Source organism: Pleurodeles waltl, chromosome 3_2 (genome assembly GCF_031143425.1).
Source record: "Pleurodeles waltl isolate 20211129_DDA chromosome 3_2, aPleWal1.hap1.20221129, whole genome shotgun sequence".
Taxonomy (NCBI): domain Eukaryota; kingdom Metazoa; phylum Chordata; class Amphibia; order Caudata; family Salamandridae; genus Pleurodeles; species Pleurodeles waltl.
This window is the reverse complement of record NC_090441.1, coordinates 170887209-170904926: the sequence shown is the minus strand read 5'-3', so window position 1 is coordinate 170904926 and position 17718 is coordinate 170887209. Positions and strand designations below refer to the sequence as shown.

General features: G+C 46.5%; 2 protein-coding genes across 2 annotated transcripts in view; one reads left to right on the top strand and one right to left on the bottom strand.

Moving 5' to 3' along the window:
- Positions 1-13091, bottom strand: part of ARPC2 (actin related protein 2/3 complex subunit 2) — an 80756-nt gene extending 67665 nt beyond the window's left edge. The window contains exon 1 of the mRNA XM_069227084.1: positions 12796-13091. Within this exon, the coding sequence (XP_069083185.1) occupies positions 12796-12869 (74 nt within the window). The 5' untranslated portion in view covers positions 12870-13091. The remainder of the gene's footprint in view (positions 1-12795) is intronic.
- Positions 13092-13220: 129 nt separating this feature from the next.
- LOC138286632 (tigger transposable element-derived protein 3-like) lies at positions 13221-17495 on the top strand. Its single transcript, XM_069227083.1, has one exon. The coding sequence runs from the start codon at positions 15527-15529 to the stop codon at positions 17057-17059; it is 1533 nt and encodes a 510-aa protein (XP_069083184.1). The 5' UTR covers positions 13221-15526; the 3' UTR covers positions 17060-17495.
- Positions 17496-17718: the final 223 nt, after the last annotated feature.

Below are 17718 nucleotides of genomic sequence, written 5' to 3'. Positions count from 1 at the left end.
GTGTGTTGTTAAATTTTGTGCTTTTGGTGGTATGTTTGGAGGGAATTGTAGAAATTCTATGCAATAACCATGTTGGATAATTGCTAGAACCCAAGTGTCTGTAGTGATTTTCTCCCAAGCTTTGTAATAATGACCTATTCTTCCCCCCACTGGTGTTGTGTGGAGGGGGTGAGTGACATGTGAGTCACTGTTTAGTAGTAGGGGTTTTGGGGCTTTGAAATCTTCCTCTATTTCTAGGGAATTGCCCTCCTCTATATTGTCCCCGAAAACCTCCTCTATACTGTCCTTGGTAACTGGACGGTGTGGCTTGTGAGGTGCTGGCTTGTGTGCTTTGACCCCGAAACCCCCCTCGAAAGGGCGTTTTACGGAATGTGCTGTAATTCCCTCTGCTCTGCGGGGAGTAGAGTGCGCCCATGGCTTTGGCAGTGTCCGTATCTTTTTTGAGTTTCTCAATCGCTGTGTCCACTTCTGGACCGAACAGTTCTTTTTCATTAAAAGGCATATTGAGAACTGCTTGTTGAATCTCTGGTTTAAATCCAGACGTTCGGAGCCATGCATGCCTTCTGATAGTTACAGATGTATTAATTGTCCGTGCAGCTGTATCTGCAGCGTCCATGGAGGAGCGTATCTGGTTGTTGGAGATGGTCTGTCCCTCCTCAACCACTTGTTTTGCCCTATTTTGTAAGTCCTTGGGCAGATGTTCAATGAGATGTTGCATCTCGTCCCAGTGGGCTCTGTCATAGCGCGCAAGTAGTGCCTGGGAGTTCGCGATGCGCCACTGGTTTGCAGCTTGTGCTGCGACTCTTTTACCAGCTGCATCGAACTTGCGGCTTTCTTTATCTGGGGGTGGTGCATCTCCAGATGTGTGAGAGTTGGCCCTTTTCCTAGCTGCTCCTACAACGACAGAGTCTGGTGGCAGCTGTGTAGTGATGAAAACCGGGTCCGTAGGAGGCGGCTTATACTTTTTTTCCACCCTTGGTGTGATTGCCCTACTTTTGACCGGCTCCTTAAAGATGTCTTTTGCGTGCCGGAGCATACCAGGGAGCATAGGCAGGCTTTGGTATGAGCTGTGGGTGGAGGAGAGTGTGTTGAATAAGAAATCATCCTCGACCTGTTCTGAGTGGAGGCTTACGTGGTGAAATTGTGCTGCTCTAGCCACCACTTGAGAATACGCAGTGCTGTCCTCTGGTGGAGATGGCTTTGTAGGGTATGCCTCCGGACTGTTATCTGACACTGGGGCGTCGTATAGGTCCCATGCGTCCTGATCTTGGTCACCCTGGCTCATGGTGGTGTGAGCTGGGGAGTGTGATGGAGTTTGTGCTGGTGAAACGTTAATCACGGGCGGAGGAGAGGGTGGTGGTGTAACTCTTTTCACCACTTTTGGTTGTGGTGTTTGTTCCGTCTGGAACTCCAACCTTCTCTTTCTCCTAATGGGGGGAAGGGTGCTTATTTTTCCTGTCCCCTGCTGAATGAAGATACGCTTTTGCGTATGGTCCACATCAGTTGCTTGTAGCTCTTCCTCAAACCTATGCTTCTGCATTTGGGAGGTTAGCGAGTGCTCTTCTGTATAAGAGCCTGAAGCTGGGTCGCTTGCAGTCTGTTTCGGCATCGAAACTTTGTCTGCGTGTTTTTTCGGCTCCGAGGTGACTTTTTTCCTTTTCGGGGCCGAAACCTCTCGGCGTCGATCTGTTTCGGTGCCGCTGTCTCGGCGTCGAGCCGTGTCCACACCGGCATCTCGGTGTCGAGGCTTGTCTCCAGCACTTTCTCGGTCCCGAGAAGGCTGCGTGCCGGTGTCTCGACCGGAGTCGGACGATCTCGGCACTGTTTGGGCCTTTTTCGGTGCCGACGGTCGGTCACCGAATTTATGGGTCGAGCCATGGCCTGGTGGCAGTGGCGTCCCCTGGGCCTTGTAAATGTTCCTCTGAGTGGATTTCGACGTCTTACTCACGGTTTGTGTATCGTCGAAACCTTCGGAGTCTGAGTCTTGGATCGAGAAGGTACCTTCCTCTTCTTGTTCCTCTAACTCCCGTTGGGCTGTCGGAGCGGACGCCATCTGAAGTCTTCTGGCTCGACGGTCTCGGAGTGTTTTTCGGGACCGGAACGCACGACAGGCCTCGCAGGTGTCTTCGCTGTGCTCAGGTGACAGGCACAGGTTGCAGACCAAGTGTTGGTCTGTGTAGGGGTATTTATTGTGGCATTTGGGGCAGAAACGGAACGGGGTCCGTTCCATCGGCGTTCTTCAGCACGCGGTCGGGCCGACCAGGCCCCGACGGAGGATCGAAAAAACTACCCCGAAGGGCACCGGAGCTCTTCGATCTTCGATGCGGTGTGGAATCTAAGTACGCCGATCCCGAACGCAACAATACCGACGAAAATCTTCCGAAATTAGCTAATTTTCCGTTCCGAAACTCGGAGCGACAGGAACACGTCCGAACCCGATGGCGGAAAAAAAACAATCGAAGATGGAGTCGACGCCCATGCGCAATGGAGACAAAAGGAGGAGTCACTCGGTCCCGTGACTCGAAAGACTTCTTCAAAGAAAAACAACTTGTAACACTCCGGCCCAACACCAGATGGCGAGCTATTGCAGAACATGCGTATCTACAGCGACAGATGCCATCGAACCTGTATTTTTCAGATCGATAAAATAATTGCTCATGCATTCTGACTGAAGCACTTTAAGAAGGTGGAATGATTCACGCAACAGCATGGGGTGCGAGTAATAGTCCTGTGGGTGGGGCCACCTGAGCCTATCCTATATATTATAAAGAACTGGTAACAATACTTGAAGCCAGGCGCAAAAAAATAAATAACTCCATGCATTCTTGTGGACATACAATATAGTAATTAGTTACCCCCTGAGGAGTGACCTTTCTTTTTAATGTTTGCACTGCCATATATTGTTTTCTGTCCTTGAATTGCGGGGTATCCATATAAATTAGATCCCAGATATTTTATGCCATTCTAAAGAGTTATTATGTGTCATTCTGCACTTTCAGATGTATAACATCCCATGAGAACATACTAATTGTGTGATGTGTCAGCCTTATTGTTTTATCTTTTAAAAGAGAGAGAGAAACCCCACATCTGAATAATTCAAAAGACTGATGTTAAGTCATCGATGCACCTACCATACTTTTGTCAGAGGCTCATATTTGAGAAGCGCACGATGGATTCAAAGGCCCACGAGTCTCAGTTCTACACTTGAATCAGCAAAAGTGAAAACCCAACTACACAGGCAAGTGTTAACACGTCTGATGATCACTCTATAAATGAATGGCTTATTCTGTAACGTACATGATAGCTCGTGTTAATAGATATGCTTCCTAAATGCAGAAAAGAAGCTCAGTGTACAGATTTAAAAAGTGATAAATCTTAACGGTACGCCGCTCAGCTCGTAACAAAGTAAAGGCGAGAACAACCCCAGTTTAATCACCAAAGAGACACATGGTCGTGCACATCTGCAGGTTCACATTCCTGTCGAGTTCCTCAACAAGTATGAGCTTGAGCCACACGTGTTAAAAAAAAAGCAGAAGCAGTACTTCCTCCCTGATGGGGGCGGGGAGGGAGGAAGGAAGAAGGCTGCAGGCATTATTCATTTAAGAAACAGACCGACATCAGAGTGGAATGCGTCTACTCGGAGAAAAATGCAGCAGTGGTTTACATTGGCGGACAGTAAACATACATTACACAGGGGAGAGCTTGAAACCGAAAACTGCAGTTATTAACCCAGCCCCAGAAAACGTGATATATAGACGGTGAAGTCCAGTGATATGATCGATGCCCTGGACGTATGAACTGTGGGCAACTTCTAATTGTGCAGCGGTTAGAAGACACTCCACTACGTCTGACATGTACGCTATGCCACATACACATTAACAATGGTTCCAAAAATGCAGTGGAAAATCTGAGTCGGGGAGCCTGAAAAAGATTCAAAGCTCACTGTGTGGAAGAAAGGGTCCTAGTGCCACGCTTCGTTTGACTTCGTATCACAATTAAATGTAGGAGTTAATGCTTCTTTTGTTTCGATAATTACATTTTGCGCAGAACTGCGTGAGCGTGCATTGAAAACGTGAGATTTTTGCCCCTTCCCTTTTCTCTTACAGGTTTCTATTTTAAAACTACGGCACTGTGAGAAAGGCGTGTAAGGCCCCGTGGGTACTCAGAAGGGGCCAGAAAGCGAGGGTGACGCCCCCCTAGGGGTGTTGCAGGAGGAACGGCTTCCCCACCCCAGGGAGGGTTCACGGGGGGCGGGGGGACAGTGCACCCTTAGAGAGCCCATTTCTTCCGCGCTCCGTCCGCCCAGTTGGCGGACATTGTTAATGCCAGACACTTATCTCTCGTTCGCTACTCGTGTACTGTGTGGCTTGATTGGTCCTCCTTACATTGCCCTAACCTGTTCGGACTTTGCAGACTCTGGCTGCCTTCACCTACGCTGTGGATTTAACCGCGTGGCATGAAAATGAAAAGAAAGAAACGTTTACCCCCCAAAATATCAAGGAATTCACTCAAGTGACAAATATATTAAACCGCTGATTTCCTTATTTTCCATCACTCAGCAAGAAACCCTTCCCACGCACTCTTCAACTGTCAGCTTTTATAATTGGCATCCCTGCTGTGGAGCTAAGGTATCGAGAGCAGTGTTTCCTTTTCACAAAAAAGCTGTACAGAAACAAAAAGAACTAAAAAAATAATATACATTCGCACTAGATAAGAACAACTCTGGGGCCCATCTAATTTGGTAAAGTAACTAAATACAAAATAAGCATTGACAAAGCCAATAGGTCTCACTTTGGTGACAGAATGGCTTTGCCAATGGTTTTATCCAATTTGCGCAGATTCAGCATGGCTAATTAATTTTTAAAAATCCTTCTATATGGCTTGTCGCGTCATTTTGCAATTGCATGCCTATAAAATGATGCATCTACTTTTTTCTTTTTAGTTACCAATCCGAGGTGCAAGCAAGATGGTGGCAACGGGTGGGAGAACAGCAAAATGGACAAGAAAGGGGAACGTGAGGCTGGCAGGGAGAAGCACTTGGGAGACAGACTATGGTGAGGAGGTTTGAGAAATACACAAGGGACACCAGAGGGGAACACATGGACTCTTGTAGGGTGCTTAAACAAAAAGAAAAAGGTAATGCATGGCAAACGAGCAGTGTTAAGACAAGTAATGTATCCACGATCCAGGGGAACAACAAACACAAGAAGACAAAGGAAAGGCCACACAAGACGACGAATAAGATGCAACCAAATGAGTATGACAATAAAGCCCACATATAGTAAGTAGCAGGAGAACTGGAAGGAATGCATAACGCGGAAAATCAGCAGTTCACATGTGTCCAATGGATCCAGCATGCTTTATTCGGGGATATAGCAGCAAGGACTATGTGCTACAGAAACAAAGAAAACAACAGATGAAAGCCTTAATCTCCAGGGACAAATACTCTATCTAGCCCATTATACCTGGACAAAGGCACAATACCAGAAAACTTATTCTCGAAGTAACCACTCATATCAACACTGCTTGAAAGACCCTTATCCAATTCATGACCTTAACAATCAATCAATCAGTATACTTGTAAAGCACGGCTAGTCACCTGCTAGGGTCTCAAGGCGGGGGGCGGGGGGGGTGGCAGGGACAGTAAGTGAGTGGTCATCGAAGAACAGAGGGGATCAGGTGAAGAGCCAAGTTTTGATCTCTTTTCTGAATCGCGATAGAGTGGGAAATCTTCTGAGGTGGATGGGAAGGGAGTTCCAGGTCTTGGAGGCATGGTGGGAGAAGGACCTTCCTACGGCTGTGGCCACGTGGGTCGGAGGTGAGGTCGGCGGACCGGAGCTGCCTGGTGGGCGTGTAGAAGTGGAGTCTCTGGTTGAGGTATTCTGGTCCGGCGTTGTGGAGAGCTTTGTATGCGTGCGTGCATGAAGTTTGAATGTAATTCTCTTGTCTATTGGGAGCCAGTGCAGGTCTCTCAGTAGGGCGGAGGTGGGGCTGTGTTTGTGGGATTTCTTGATGAGACAGGCAGATGATCTTGGTGGCCTCTGAAGGGGGGGGGGGGGGGGGGGGGGCGGGGAAGGAGAGTTGGACTTTTTGGATCCTGTCGGAGAGGAAGGAGGTGATCCATTCTAGAGCCTTGTCTCGGATGCCAGTGTCATGGAGACGAGTCCGTAGAGTTCGGTGGGAGATGGTGTTGAAGGTGGCGGACAGGTCAAGGAGGATGAGAGCTGCGGTCTCACCCCTGTCTAGGAGGATGCGAATGTCGTCTGTGGCTGTGAGGGGGGAGGGGTCCCGGAGCTCTGGTTGCTCAGGAAGCCTGACTGTGAGGGGTCCAGGATGTTGTTGAGTTTGATGTGTTTGGTGAATTGTCTGTTGACAGCCATTTCAATGACTTTAGCTGGGAAGGTGAGTAGAGAGATGGGCCTGATGTTCTTGAGGTCTGGGTCTGCAGTGGGTTTCTTCATTAAGGGCTTGATTTCGGCGTGTTTACAGATTTCTGGGAAGGTGGCGGTTTTGAAGGAGTGGTTGATGATGGGCCAGAGTTTGGGTGCGATGGTGCTGATTGCTTTGTTGAAGATGTGGTGGGAGCAGGGATCGGAGGGAGAGCCAGAGTGAATGGAGTTCATGATGTTGAGGGTTTCGTCGTCGGAGATGTTGGCCCAGCAGAAAGGGTGGTGGAGGTTTGGAGGAGCTTCAGTGGTGGATATGACTGTGGTGGGCGTGGGATGGTCCTGAGCTGGGAAGCTGTCGTAGATATCTGCTATCTTGCAGTGGAAGTAGGTGGAGATGTTGTTGCAGAATTCTTGTGAGTGGGGGCTGTCCGTGGAGTTCGCTCTGGGGTTGGTCAGTTTGCTGATGATCGCGAAGAGCTCCTTGCTGTTGTGTGCGTTGTTGATGATGCGTTCCTGGAAGGCGTTTCTCTTGGTGGTCCTGATAAGTTGGTGGTGTGTGTTTATGGCTTTTTTTAAGGCTTTGTCGTTGGTGAGCGTCTTGTCTGTGCGCTATTTTCTTTTGAGGAGTCTTCAGTTTTGTTTGGACTCCTTGAGGGTGGGGGTGAACCAACTGGCTTTCATTGATGTGCGTCTGTTGGAGGGTTTGTGTTGATGGGGGCTAACGTGTTGGCGCAGTCTAAGATCCAGTTGATGAGGTCCCGGGCAGCTGTGTTAGTGTTGAGGTCATCGGGGGCAGGTTTGCAGGGTTAGTTGTTGAGGTTGGTGAGTAGCTGGTCCTTGGTGATCTTGTTCCAGCTCCTGCAGGGAGGTAGGTGAGCGATGTGTCGGTCGGGGGATTTGCTGATGGTGAAGTGGATACAGTGGTGATCAGTCCATTGGAGTTCGGTGATGTGGCTAATGGAGATGTGGTTGCTGGTGGTAAAGATGAGGGTCGAGTGTATGTCCGGCAGAGTGGGTGGGCAAGGTAATAAGTTGCTTTTGTCCAAGATTGGCGAGGTTTTCGAGCAGCGTTGTGGAGTTGTTGTCATTGGGGTTCTCCAGGTGGAAGTTTAGGTCCCCACTGAGTATGTAGTCCTTGGAAGCAAACGCATGGGTGGCGGCGAGGTCAGCGATGGTGTCGCAGAATGGGGGAAGGGGCCCGGCAGCCTGTAGATGAGGGTGCCCCGCAGAGTGGTGTTAGGGTTGGTTCCAATCTAGAAGTGGAGGAGTTCCATGTTGGTTGTGGAGTCTTAGGTGCTGGTGGGGAGGCGCAGGGACTCTTGTGGACAATGGCGATACCTGCCATTAGGTAGGGATGGGGGAGGAGAGGTCAGCTGGGAGCGGAAAACGGCACGCAAAAAGGGGGGCGGGCCGCAGGGGCACCAGCGGCAGGGAGAGAGAGAAGTGAGAATGAGAGGAATGATAGTAAAAACAAGGGAAAAGATAGAGGAAAGCGCAGAAAGCGAAAGGCACAATAAAAACAGCACACTCTGAGGAGAAAGGATGGGGAAAAGAGAAAAGGGGTAGAGGGCAGCCCAGCAGAAGAGCAGAGCTCTCAAACTAGACACCAGGGATGAGGCGCAGGTAGAGCCTGCGGGTGGAGGAGGGCCTCAAACTACTGACCAGGGTTCAGAGACAGACGGGCTTCACTTACTGGAGCTACGCAGTGGCATCACAGTTCACTGACCTGATCAGGCCTATCATAGGATGTACTTTGTTTTGGGAAAGGCTCTACCTGCCACGTTTCCTGGTGTAAAATGTCACAGATTACAACCTCTAGTTATACAAAAATTTGAGATTATCCAACCCACCCAACTAAACGTTACCCTACTTAATGCAGAGGTAAAACTAACACTCTAAGCATGAAAAACTTCTAAATTCACCTTCCAGGAAATTCTCATTCCAGACTATCAATGATTTCTCAGGAAAAACAATGTCACATCCTCCCACCTTCAAACTGACAAAATAAGGTTCAACAAACAGACTCTGACACCACAATCTCAAGATATCTGGGCGGGGCCCCAGCACACTTTCAAATCATGACTTGGCGTCAGCGGGGTGGGGAGTCGGGGGTGGCCATGCCAAGGAGGCATTTCCTTACAAAGCTCAAACTGATAATCATAGCACCAACTTGGGCACGTCAACCCTGGTACACAAGACCAGATCTGTTAACACGAAACAAACAACAGATCAGGCATCCAAATCCCAACATACTCAATCTAGCGATTTGGCTCCTGAAGTCATAGAATTTGGGTATCTACAACTACCAACTGAATGTATGGAAGTAATTAAACAAGCAAGAAAACCCACTACCAGGCAGTGCTATGACAACAAATGGAAAAGATTTGGGTATTACTGTCAATCTAAACAAATTACCCCTCTTTCAGCATCAATACACCATATTCAAACAACTATTGACTGCATAGGCCTATGTTGATAAATATTTTATTCAGATTATGTGTATATTTCTAGTTATGTATAGTTCTTTAGAAAATATGTATCGCTACTATGTCATAATAAAATACACACACTCTTTAAACCTGTTTGACTAAGTATATTTTACCCATGGTTCTAATTGTGAATTGTATGTGCATATATGTGTGTGTATTCATGTGTGTTTGTATGTATGTATGTATATATATGTATGTATGTATGTATGTATGTATGTGTATATGTTTCTGTGCTTGGCATGTTCGTGGGTCATTGCATGGCTCCTGGGTGGGTTATTATACTAGATATCTATGAACTCCTGCTCTCATCTTATCACACTTATCTACCCATTATCATATGTCATGTCTCTATCAAACTATGCTCCATTCTCACTCTGACTCATCCCAAATCCTTTCTACTACTTTTAATCTCCTAAATAACTACCTAAGCTCTTCCCTCCGCTTCCACATCTAACTCACCAAACCTCACTCTACTACCGTGACCTCCCACACAACCCTACTAAATTATCCTGCATTTATCTCACCCTGCTACAATGCTCTCCCTAACCCTTCCACATACTCTTCCCTCCTCCATCACCCTTTACTCATCCCAAGCCTTTGGGTTGAGTAAATGAAGGATATACTCCCAATTAACACTTCTGGATTTCTTTCCTCCTCCACCCCTCCATTACTCCAGTCAATCTAACAAACTCTCATATCCGTGGCTCAAATTAACTCATAATACTACTAAAACTGTACTCATTATTTCCCAATACTAACCCATCACTAATTCTTGTTGGGTTCCAGAGTAGCATGCTACTCAGCGAAAAGCACTTCGACGCCTCGTCAGGGGTAGTAAGCGCTATATAAATACGATTACAATACAATATCTCAACACAACAAGCCCCTTCCGGTGACAGTATTGTCATTATAATACGCTCTCAAAGATAAAACTTTTGACATTGATATTATCCATGTGTCCCTCATTACAATCTTACCCGAGATATCGAAACACCACTTGTTTATGTGTGTTCTCCATGACAAACCTCAATGCTCGGGTCATACCCCTCCCATCCACTGCTTTAACTGGGATGAAAAGGATGGAGTGGGGGGTCAAAGAAGCATAACTAGGAATCCTTTCCAAGAATGATGACCTATGTATGTAATTGAACAATAATCCTGTGCTTAACACCGGATGCCATCCAACACATTTTTGGGTGCCTTTCTGAGAGATTTCTGTTATTGCATCCATACATACTACACAACAAAAACATACAGTTAAAGCAAGCAAAATGTACTGGCTTTGCCAATGTTTGTGAGCAATATCAGATAAACAACTAACAATAACATTGTTGGTAAAGATTAGAGTTCAAAATGTTTAAATTCATATAAGCTTGAGTTAAATATTAAGGCTTAGAGTCTCAATCACCTATGTCCTGGCACCTTTCTGGAATGAACTTTCTGCATCTCAGATGTCATTCCTTTTCACTCTGTCCTTCTATATTTAATTTCTCATGTCACCTTCTCTTCACCAGGCCCTCCTTTCCCACACATACACTCTTCCTTTCTCTAGCCACATCTGAAAACAAAACATTTTCTTTGGTTCTGTCAATATTTTAGCAAGTGTGTATAGCTCAGTTACACTTTTTCACAAAATGCTAATTACACTTGGCACAAATATTACGATCACTCTGTGTGCTCTGCAAAGAGATCAGGGATTAGATAAACATGTAATGTGAACACCAGTGTTATGATCCACTGTCAGGCATTGTGGGAATCTAGCACTACCTCAAAATTGTGCCACTTCACGAACACTTGCTCACACCCTAAAATGAGACAGACACCCAGAGTTAAAGCAGCTTACGACATGGCATATACAGTCACGGTGCATAAAAAAAGTACGGAAGCAAAACCGCACAAAAAAAAAACCATGTACCCTTAGGGAACGCAAGATTAAATGTAAACAGTGACGGGATCGCTGGCATGTACTACTACATTGATTACTTGCCATTTACGACAACTGTTACTAAACTGATCAGTGTTTTGCCAATAAAGGGCAAGAGCACAGCCCGGTGGGGAACTGTTTCAAAGCCATATTTAATTACTACTGGGTATGATCCCACTTCCCTACTCCAAAGTACGTATGTGTTCTTATTGTGTGCTTACAATGCGTCGACCCTTCTTCAGCCAATTCAAGATGCCCTCTTACACATGCTCTTGCACAAGTACTATTTCAAATTAACAATGGTACCCAAGAAGATAATTACTCAATCACTTACACAGAAAATATATGTTGCACTGTTTTAATAATCAAAAGTTACAAAACAACGTGCATATATATGAAGTGACAGTCGGGTGAAAAATGTGCTCGGTGCTTAAGGGAAAGTAATGAGGGTTGTTTGATATTTGTATTCATTTCACAAATCATCATATTTCAACGGGTATCTGCACTTAAGTCGAGGGCGTTTCGATCCACAATTCATGAGGAATCATCATCAGGACTTGAAATACAAACAATCACAGATTGCAGCAGTGTCAAAAACAACGCGCAGCAACCCACCCTATGAATGTAACAATGAGCAAATAAAGATAAAAGGTGGGTGCCAACACCAATGATATTCCTGCTGCAGCAAAGAAACATGGAAATTACAATATAATTATCAAGTATAACATACTATACTAGACTGGAGCACACCACAAGCAAATCAACCACAAGTTATTCCACGAGATTGGCCAAATGCTTGATAGCTATAGAAAATGTCAAGATTTACTACATTATTTGGTTGCATAGAGAATGTTTTCCATTTTAAAAGTTGGAAAAACAAATTACATAACTTAATAACATTGAACTAAACAAGCGAATCCTGCAAACAGGAGATGCCCATAATCATGCCAACAGTGTGTCAAATTACTAGGTGCTGTGCAACATAAAGATAGTTGTACAAGAAAAATACACAGTTGGATACTTGTATAACATTCGATGGATAATGCAGAAATGGGAAGTGCAGCAAACACGTGTTTCGTCAACAAAAAACTTCCTCAGGGCTTAGGGTCGCAATTTTTACGCACCGTAAAGGAACTAGCCAAATAAAAACCAAGATGCAGTTTCATGCAAATATCGCCGATGACGGAATCCACAAATGGTGGTGATGCATATCATTGCACCGTGGTTTCTTTTGTTTTTACAGCTATAGAAGAAGCTCTGTAGTCACTTCTGGCGAGTTGGAAACCACGAAGTGATTACAGTGTTTCTTCTGTCTTTCCATTAAGAGCACGACATTTCATTGTTTGGATCATTTTGAATGAGCCAATATTGTTAGAACACTGTTTTGCAGCATTTTTTTGGTTTTATAATTATCTTAGAAGGACGTCTTTTCGTTTGAAATAGCCAATTCACCTGGTCCCTGTGCATTTCATAGGTATCATGAAAATCTTACACCGGTATTTGCTATGTCCCCGCCCAAAAAACGTGTCCTACCTGTGTCTTCCTACCACACCCATTCACTCAAATGAGCAGGGCGCCCCAACCGAGCCCAGCGCTTTACCATCGCACGCTTTAGTCCATGCTACCAACAAGACTTCCACCACTACCTACTTTAAAAAGCATCTCTTCTCTGTGCTCGTCTCAAATAAAAACCTAACATGGCCTTCGACTGACAGACCCACGAGCCAGTTGAGGCTCACGATCCTGCTTAACCTTTTATCTAAATGCATCTCTACAACCAAGACACCCCTTCATCCGTGAACAGTGGTCCTCACAAAGCCTGCTACCCCCAGCTTTAGAGTACCAGTGTGTATGGGCTAACCCCTGGCCACTTCTCGAGCGCCTCGCAGCATTACTCCCTTTAACAGCCCTCCTTCCCAGGAGTGCACACGCCCTCTTCCCGTCCAAGGTGTGCCCCACATGGTGGCCCTCCCTCTCCGCCACTTGTCCTCACCCGGCCTGCGCGCTCTCCAGCTTCAGGCCGAGGGTCTCCTCGATGATGCGGTTGTTCACCTCCAGCAGGATCATGGTGAGGCAGGGGCTCGCAGATGCGCTCTGTGGGGGGATGCGGAAAGGCTCGGAGGTGCCCTGAAGGGAAAGGAGTCCCGGCTGCAAGAGGACGTGGACCTGGGGGGAAACTCAGGTTTTCTGTCCTTTACGGGTGTTACTTCACCGCCTCCGGTCCCCACCCTAGCTCAGCAGCCGCCCGCTTCCGCTCTCGCTGTCACAGCCAGCGCGCAGGCGCAGGACGACCGCAGCACCACTTCCGGTGCTGTCAGAGCATACCGCGGCGGATGGGCTACGCTTCCGGGTGTGAGAACGCAGTGCGCATGCGCTGTACTCCACTTCTGGTTCGCTCGCTTGCCCTCTGACGCTGCAGACTCCCGACTTCCGCCTGACACAAGTGTCCGTACCGGAGGAGATCCCTTTCCGGCGGGTTCTGCTTCAGAAATCCCTACAATTCAACCGAGAGATCACCGTACACTGTTTAACAGATTAAAAAAATCTTTCCGGCACTGCCAAACCTGCGGATACTGACATCTCGCCAGAAATGGGTGACAAGAACATGCTATCTAGTGAGACCCTGGCGAGCTTCAATGACACAACTGTAAGCTTGTGTTGACGGGCGCTGCCCAGCTGTTTCACCTGCCTGCTGTACTGGCTTGACACAGGGACATAGAAATAAAAAACATAATTTTCTCACGGTCGCCTTAGCACGATGCTTTTCATAGCCTCAGATTTCTGGAAAAAACATCATTAGAATTGAATGCTACCAGTGCTAAGTACTAGAATCGTGTGCGCCTGCTCCCCGGCTACGGAGGGATCCGCAGGACGCGCGGTGTCGTTGCTATCCCCCCTTTGCCTCCCAGACCAGGACCCACTCTAAGATGGCCGATCACTTGCGCCTTAGAAGGCAGGCCACGCGTGTAGTCCGTCTTTCATTTTCGGATATTTTTTGCTTGTGTGCACGGGGCATTCCGTTTGAGTGCACAGTGAAGCCCGGTGTTGCTGATCGCGGGTTTCCGGTCTGCTGTCGGCGAGGATCGGAACCCCCGTCTGTTTTTCCGAACGTGATCCTGCTCAAGTCCTCCTCTGTCCAGCACGAGGTCCTGCCATTTGACTATGTTGAAGCCTTAAGCCTCTGCAGGCAGGCGTTGCAAGGGGATCTGGCCCTTTCCTAGGGCTTTGCTGACTTTTGTTAGTTGATGGTATTCCCCATGCCTCAGGTGTCCTGCGGACTCTTTTGGGTCAGTCAACTGATCGCACCGAGAAGAGGACTGAACATTACTTTTTGTTTGCGTTTGCAGATGGAGCTGCTTATCCCTCGTAGGGTTCTCTTAGCTGCGTTTGTTTGAGGGCCCCATATCGCTGCGGTCTCGCATGTTTTTGTAAGGACTACCTGAGCCTATGGGAGTCCTGCTGCCTGCCTTTTGAATAGGCGTTTGTCTAACATTGCTGAGAGGCCTCATACCATGAAGAGGATCTCCTCATTCTACTTCCCGAGAAAAACTTTGCTCGTACATGTAATACTGTTATCAAACAGCCTTGCTTAGTGGATCTGCTTAAATGGAGGGGTTCCAGTTATCTGTCTCTCTTGTGGGAGTTGGCTTTCGAATCTGCATTGCATGTTAAGGTTCCACTATCTTGGGCCCTGCGCCCCCGTTGAAGGACTTGGAACTCGGAGGGATTCTGAGCCACACGGGTGCCGTAAATGTGAAGGATAAGCTTGACTGTTGAAATTGCGTTGAAGGATATTCCTTTTGAGTCTCAGAAGTTAGAAACAAGAAAAAGTACGCAGTGAAAGCTTCAGTGTAATCATCTGGTATGAGACAATGGACCAGCAACATCGAAGCATCAGATGCTGATGTGTAGTGCCTCACAAGTTAAATATGTGCTCACAAATTGCCCTGCACCCTGTGCATAGGCGCCCTGTAGTTTAAGCAACTTTTAAGTTCAGTCCGTTTGCACAATAGCTACAGTATTGTAATGCGACCAATACAGATCTGCTGAACACATCCTGGACTACTGACTCGTGTAAAGAGCTGCTGCTGAGCAACAGAGGACTGTATTGATTGCTAGCTAAATACTTCGAGCATTGAGAGACTCGCCGGTACCCTTTGAAGAATCAACTAGTACATCAGTGAGTAGGTTACAGTTTTAAACAACTGCCCAGTGGTACAAGCATTATTGCACACCATACTAAGAGTTGTCAAGTCATGAAAGAGTTGGTTTACAACCTACAAACGTAATGAATGAAGACTTGCAAGCAACTTCACGGATGAAGGTGAAGTCGGGGCGCTAGAACAAGATGTTTGAAAGGGGGTTGTTCAAAAACTATAAATGCACTGTCTAGTGACTGGAGGGTTATTCCAAAATATTTAAAGGGCTGGTTTTAAATCCAAAGTCGTAGGCATCTCTTCAATACTTTAGCTAATGACAACTAAACATAGAGAGTTTCAACCTATAAAATGAGTTGTGTTGATCTCTGAATTTGATATTGCCACTGTTTTTTAGTTAGGGCATTGGAGTCTGGTCACCCACTATACTTTGACCATCTCTTTGAACTAACTGCACCAAGCTGTTCAATAAAATCATTAACTTGTGCATGGTGGCCCAAGGGGATCAGGTCAGACTAAGATCTTTCTTTCCCCTATTGTGAGAAAGCTGTCAGTCCTGCCAAAACAATGGATTACAAGTTAAGAAGGAATGTGCTTTCTTTAGCCAAAAAAATTGAGTTGCTATCCAAGTCTGCACGCCCTGGTGTTGCCCGCAAGGATCTTGCAAAAGAGTTTGGGATTGATGTGTCATGCGTATGCCGCATCATAAAAAACCGCGAGAGCTTGTTGACTGAGTGGCTTAAAGGTGGGAACCAGGACCGCAAAAGAAAAAGGGATGGCAAAGATGCTAGGATTGAGGATGCCCTCTTCCAGTGGTTCACAGCTGCACATGAGCATGGTATCCCGGTATCTGGACCAATGTTGATGGAGAAGGCACGAGATTTGGCAATAGCGATGGGAGTAGAATTCGAACCAACATCGGGCTGGCTGTCCCGATGGAAGAAACGTAACAATGTTGGCAGCCGATGTCAGAAGGCCGAGGCAAGCTTTCAGACTGCGGAAAATTGGTACCTGAATACCTTGCCCTCCCTGCTGTCCAGCTACAGCCCAATGGACATTTTTAAGGCTGACGAAATGGCTGTATTTTTCAGAGAGATGCCTGACCGAGTGGTGGAAAGTCGTGATCTTTCTACTGTGAACAGGGTTAGAGAATATGTTACAGTCATTGTCTGTGCAAACTCTTTTGGGACTGAAAAAATGCGTCTTCTAGTCATTGGCAGATCAAAGAAACCGAGGTGTTTTAAGGGTGTCACCATGGATGCTCTTCCTGTCCAGTATGAGGCAGATTTATACACTAGACTAAGCGTTAACATATTCCAGAAGTGGGTACATGGAATTGACGCATGCATGAGGAGGGCTGGGAGGCAAATACTATTGTTCATTGACCACTGCACAGCACACAACATTGGCGACCTGGACAATGTAAAGATTGTCATATTACCCTCAAAGTCACCATCTGTCCTGAAATCTGTAGACCAGGAGGTCATCCGGTCATTGAGGAAGAACTACAGGAAACAAATCTTCACTAAGATTATTGGCGATTTTGATGGTAGTGACCCGCAGTCTGCCATGGACTTGGCAAGGAGCATTACTATTCTAGACGCCGCACACATGTTGAATGCAGCTTGGAATAATGTCCGACCTGAGACCATCCGGCAGTGCTTTGCCCAGGCTGGACTGTGGAAAGTGGTGGGGCCTGGGACTAAGCAAGAGCTTCCAGGGCCAAACGGCCAGGTCTTAGCAGCCAGTGGATGCCTTCATTCCTATCCAATTGTGAACGTCAAAAAGGAACCCTTGGATGAGTTGCCTAGTCCAGAGGTGTGCAAGGTGGTGATTCAGCACCCAGAAGGCATTGACCCAGAGGATTCAGCGCTGGAAGACAACATTGAGGAGGAGGATGAAGAAGATGACAGCCCAGAAATCGTCCCACCTTCAACTCGTGAAGTGTGGGAAATGATGCGGAGGATCAGGAACTACGTAGAAACCAGAGAAAAGAGGGACTTCGAGTGGTTTTACTCATTCGAGCGGCGATTGGAAAGTCTTTCAGATGCAAGCAAAAGACAGGCTAATAACAGCATTGATTATAAAGAAGAGTTGTAAGGACAACGTGCCATCTCACGAAGAAGCCCGCCACACTGTTGGTAGATTACTGTAATTTATTTTTGTCAACGTGCCATAAAGATAGTTTTTGAGCATTGTAGGAAGCCAGGTGTTTGATAACGAGAAGCAGTCCGCACCAGCAGAGCGACAGAACTATTCAGAGAGGATGTTGAATGGTTTCCTGAGAACCAGACACTTGCTGTGATGTGTAAATGCAAATAACTTGTGGCTTAACCTCAGAAACATTTTGGTAATTTTTATTTTTTGTGCCGCCTTCTTCAAGCGCATTAGGTTGAAGCCTCCCATGGGCACTACACCTAGCAATATTTAGAGACATGATCGACAAATCATTTTTTACTTGTGTGTTTAAGTGTGTCAGGGAAAAAAACTAAAACAAATGCAATAACTGCACGCTTATAAAATGGGTATCTCGCTACTGGCCAGATTTTCGACTATCTTCATTTTTCAATTTGGGTTCCATAGATGATTATGCGAAAAAATATAAGGTTTGTTGCCTCAGAAATCCTTCGTCACGTGTAACCTATCGCCGAGTGGTTTTACTAGAGGATGTGTGCAGTGGAGTTATGGTAGTTTTAATAGGCCAGGCGGCTTAAGCAGCCTTTTCTTCCAAGCTGTCATACATTTTGTGCTGTGTCACA

Coding starts and splice junctions, on each gene's coding strand:
- LOC138286632 (XM_069227083.1), top strand. CDS start 15,527: ATGGATTACAAGTTAAGAAGGAATGTGCTTTCTTTAGCCAAAAAAATT.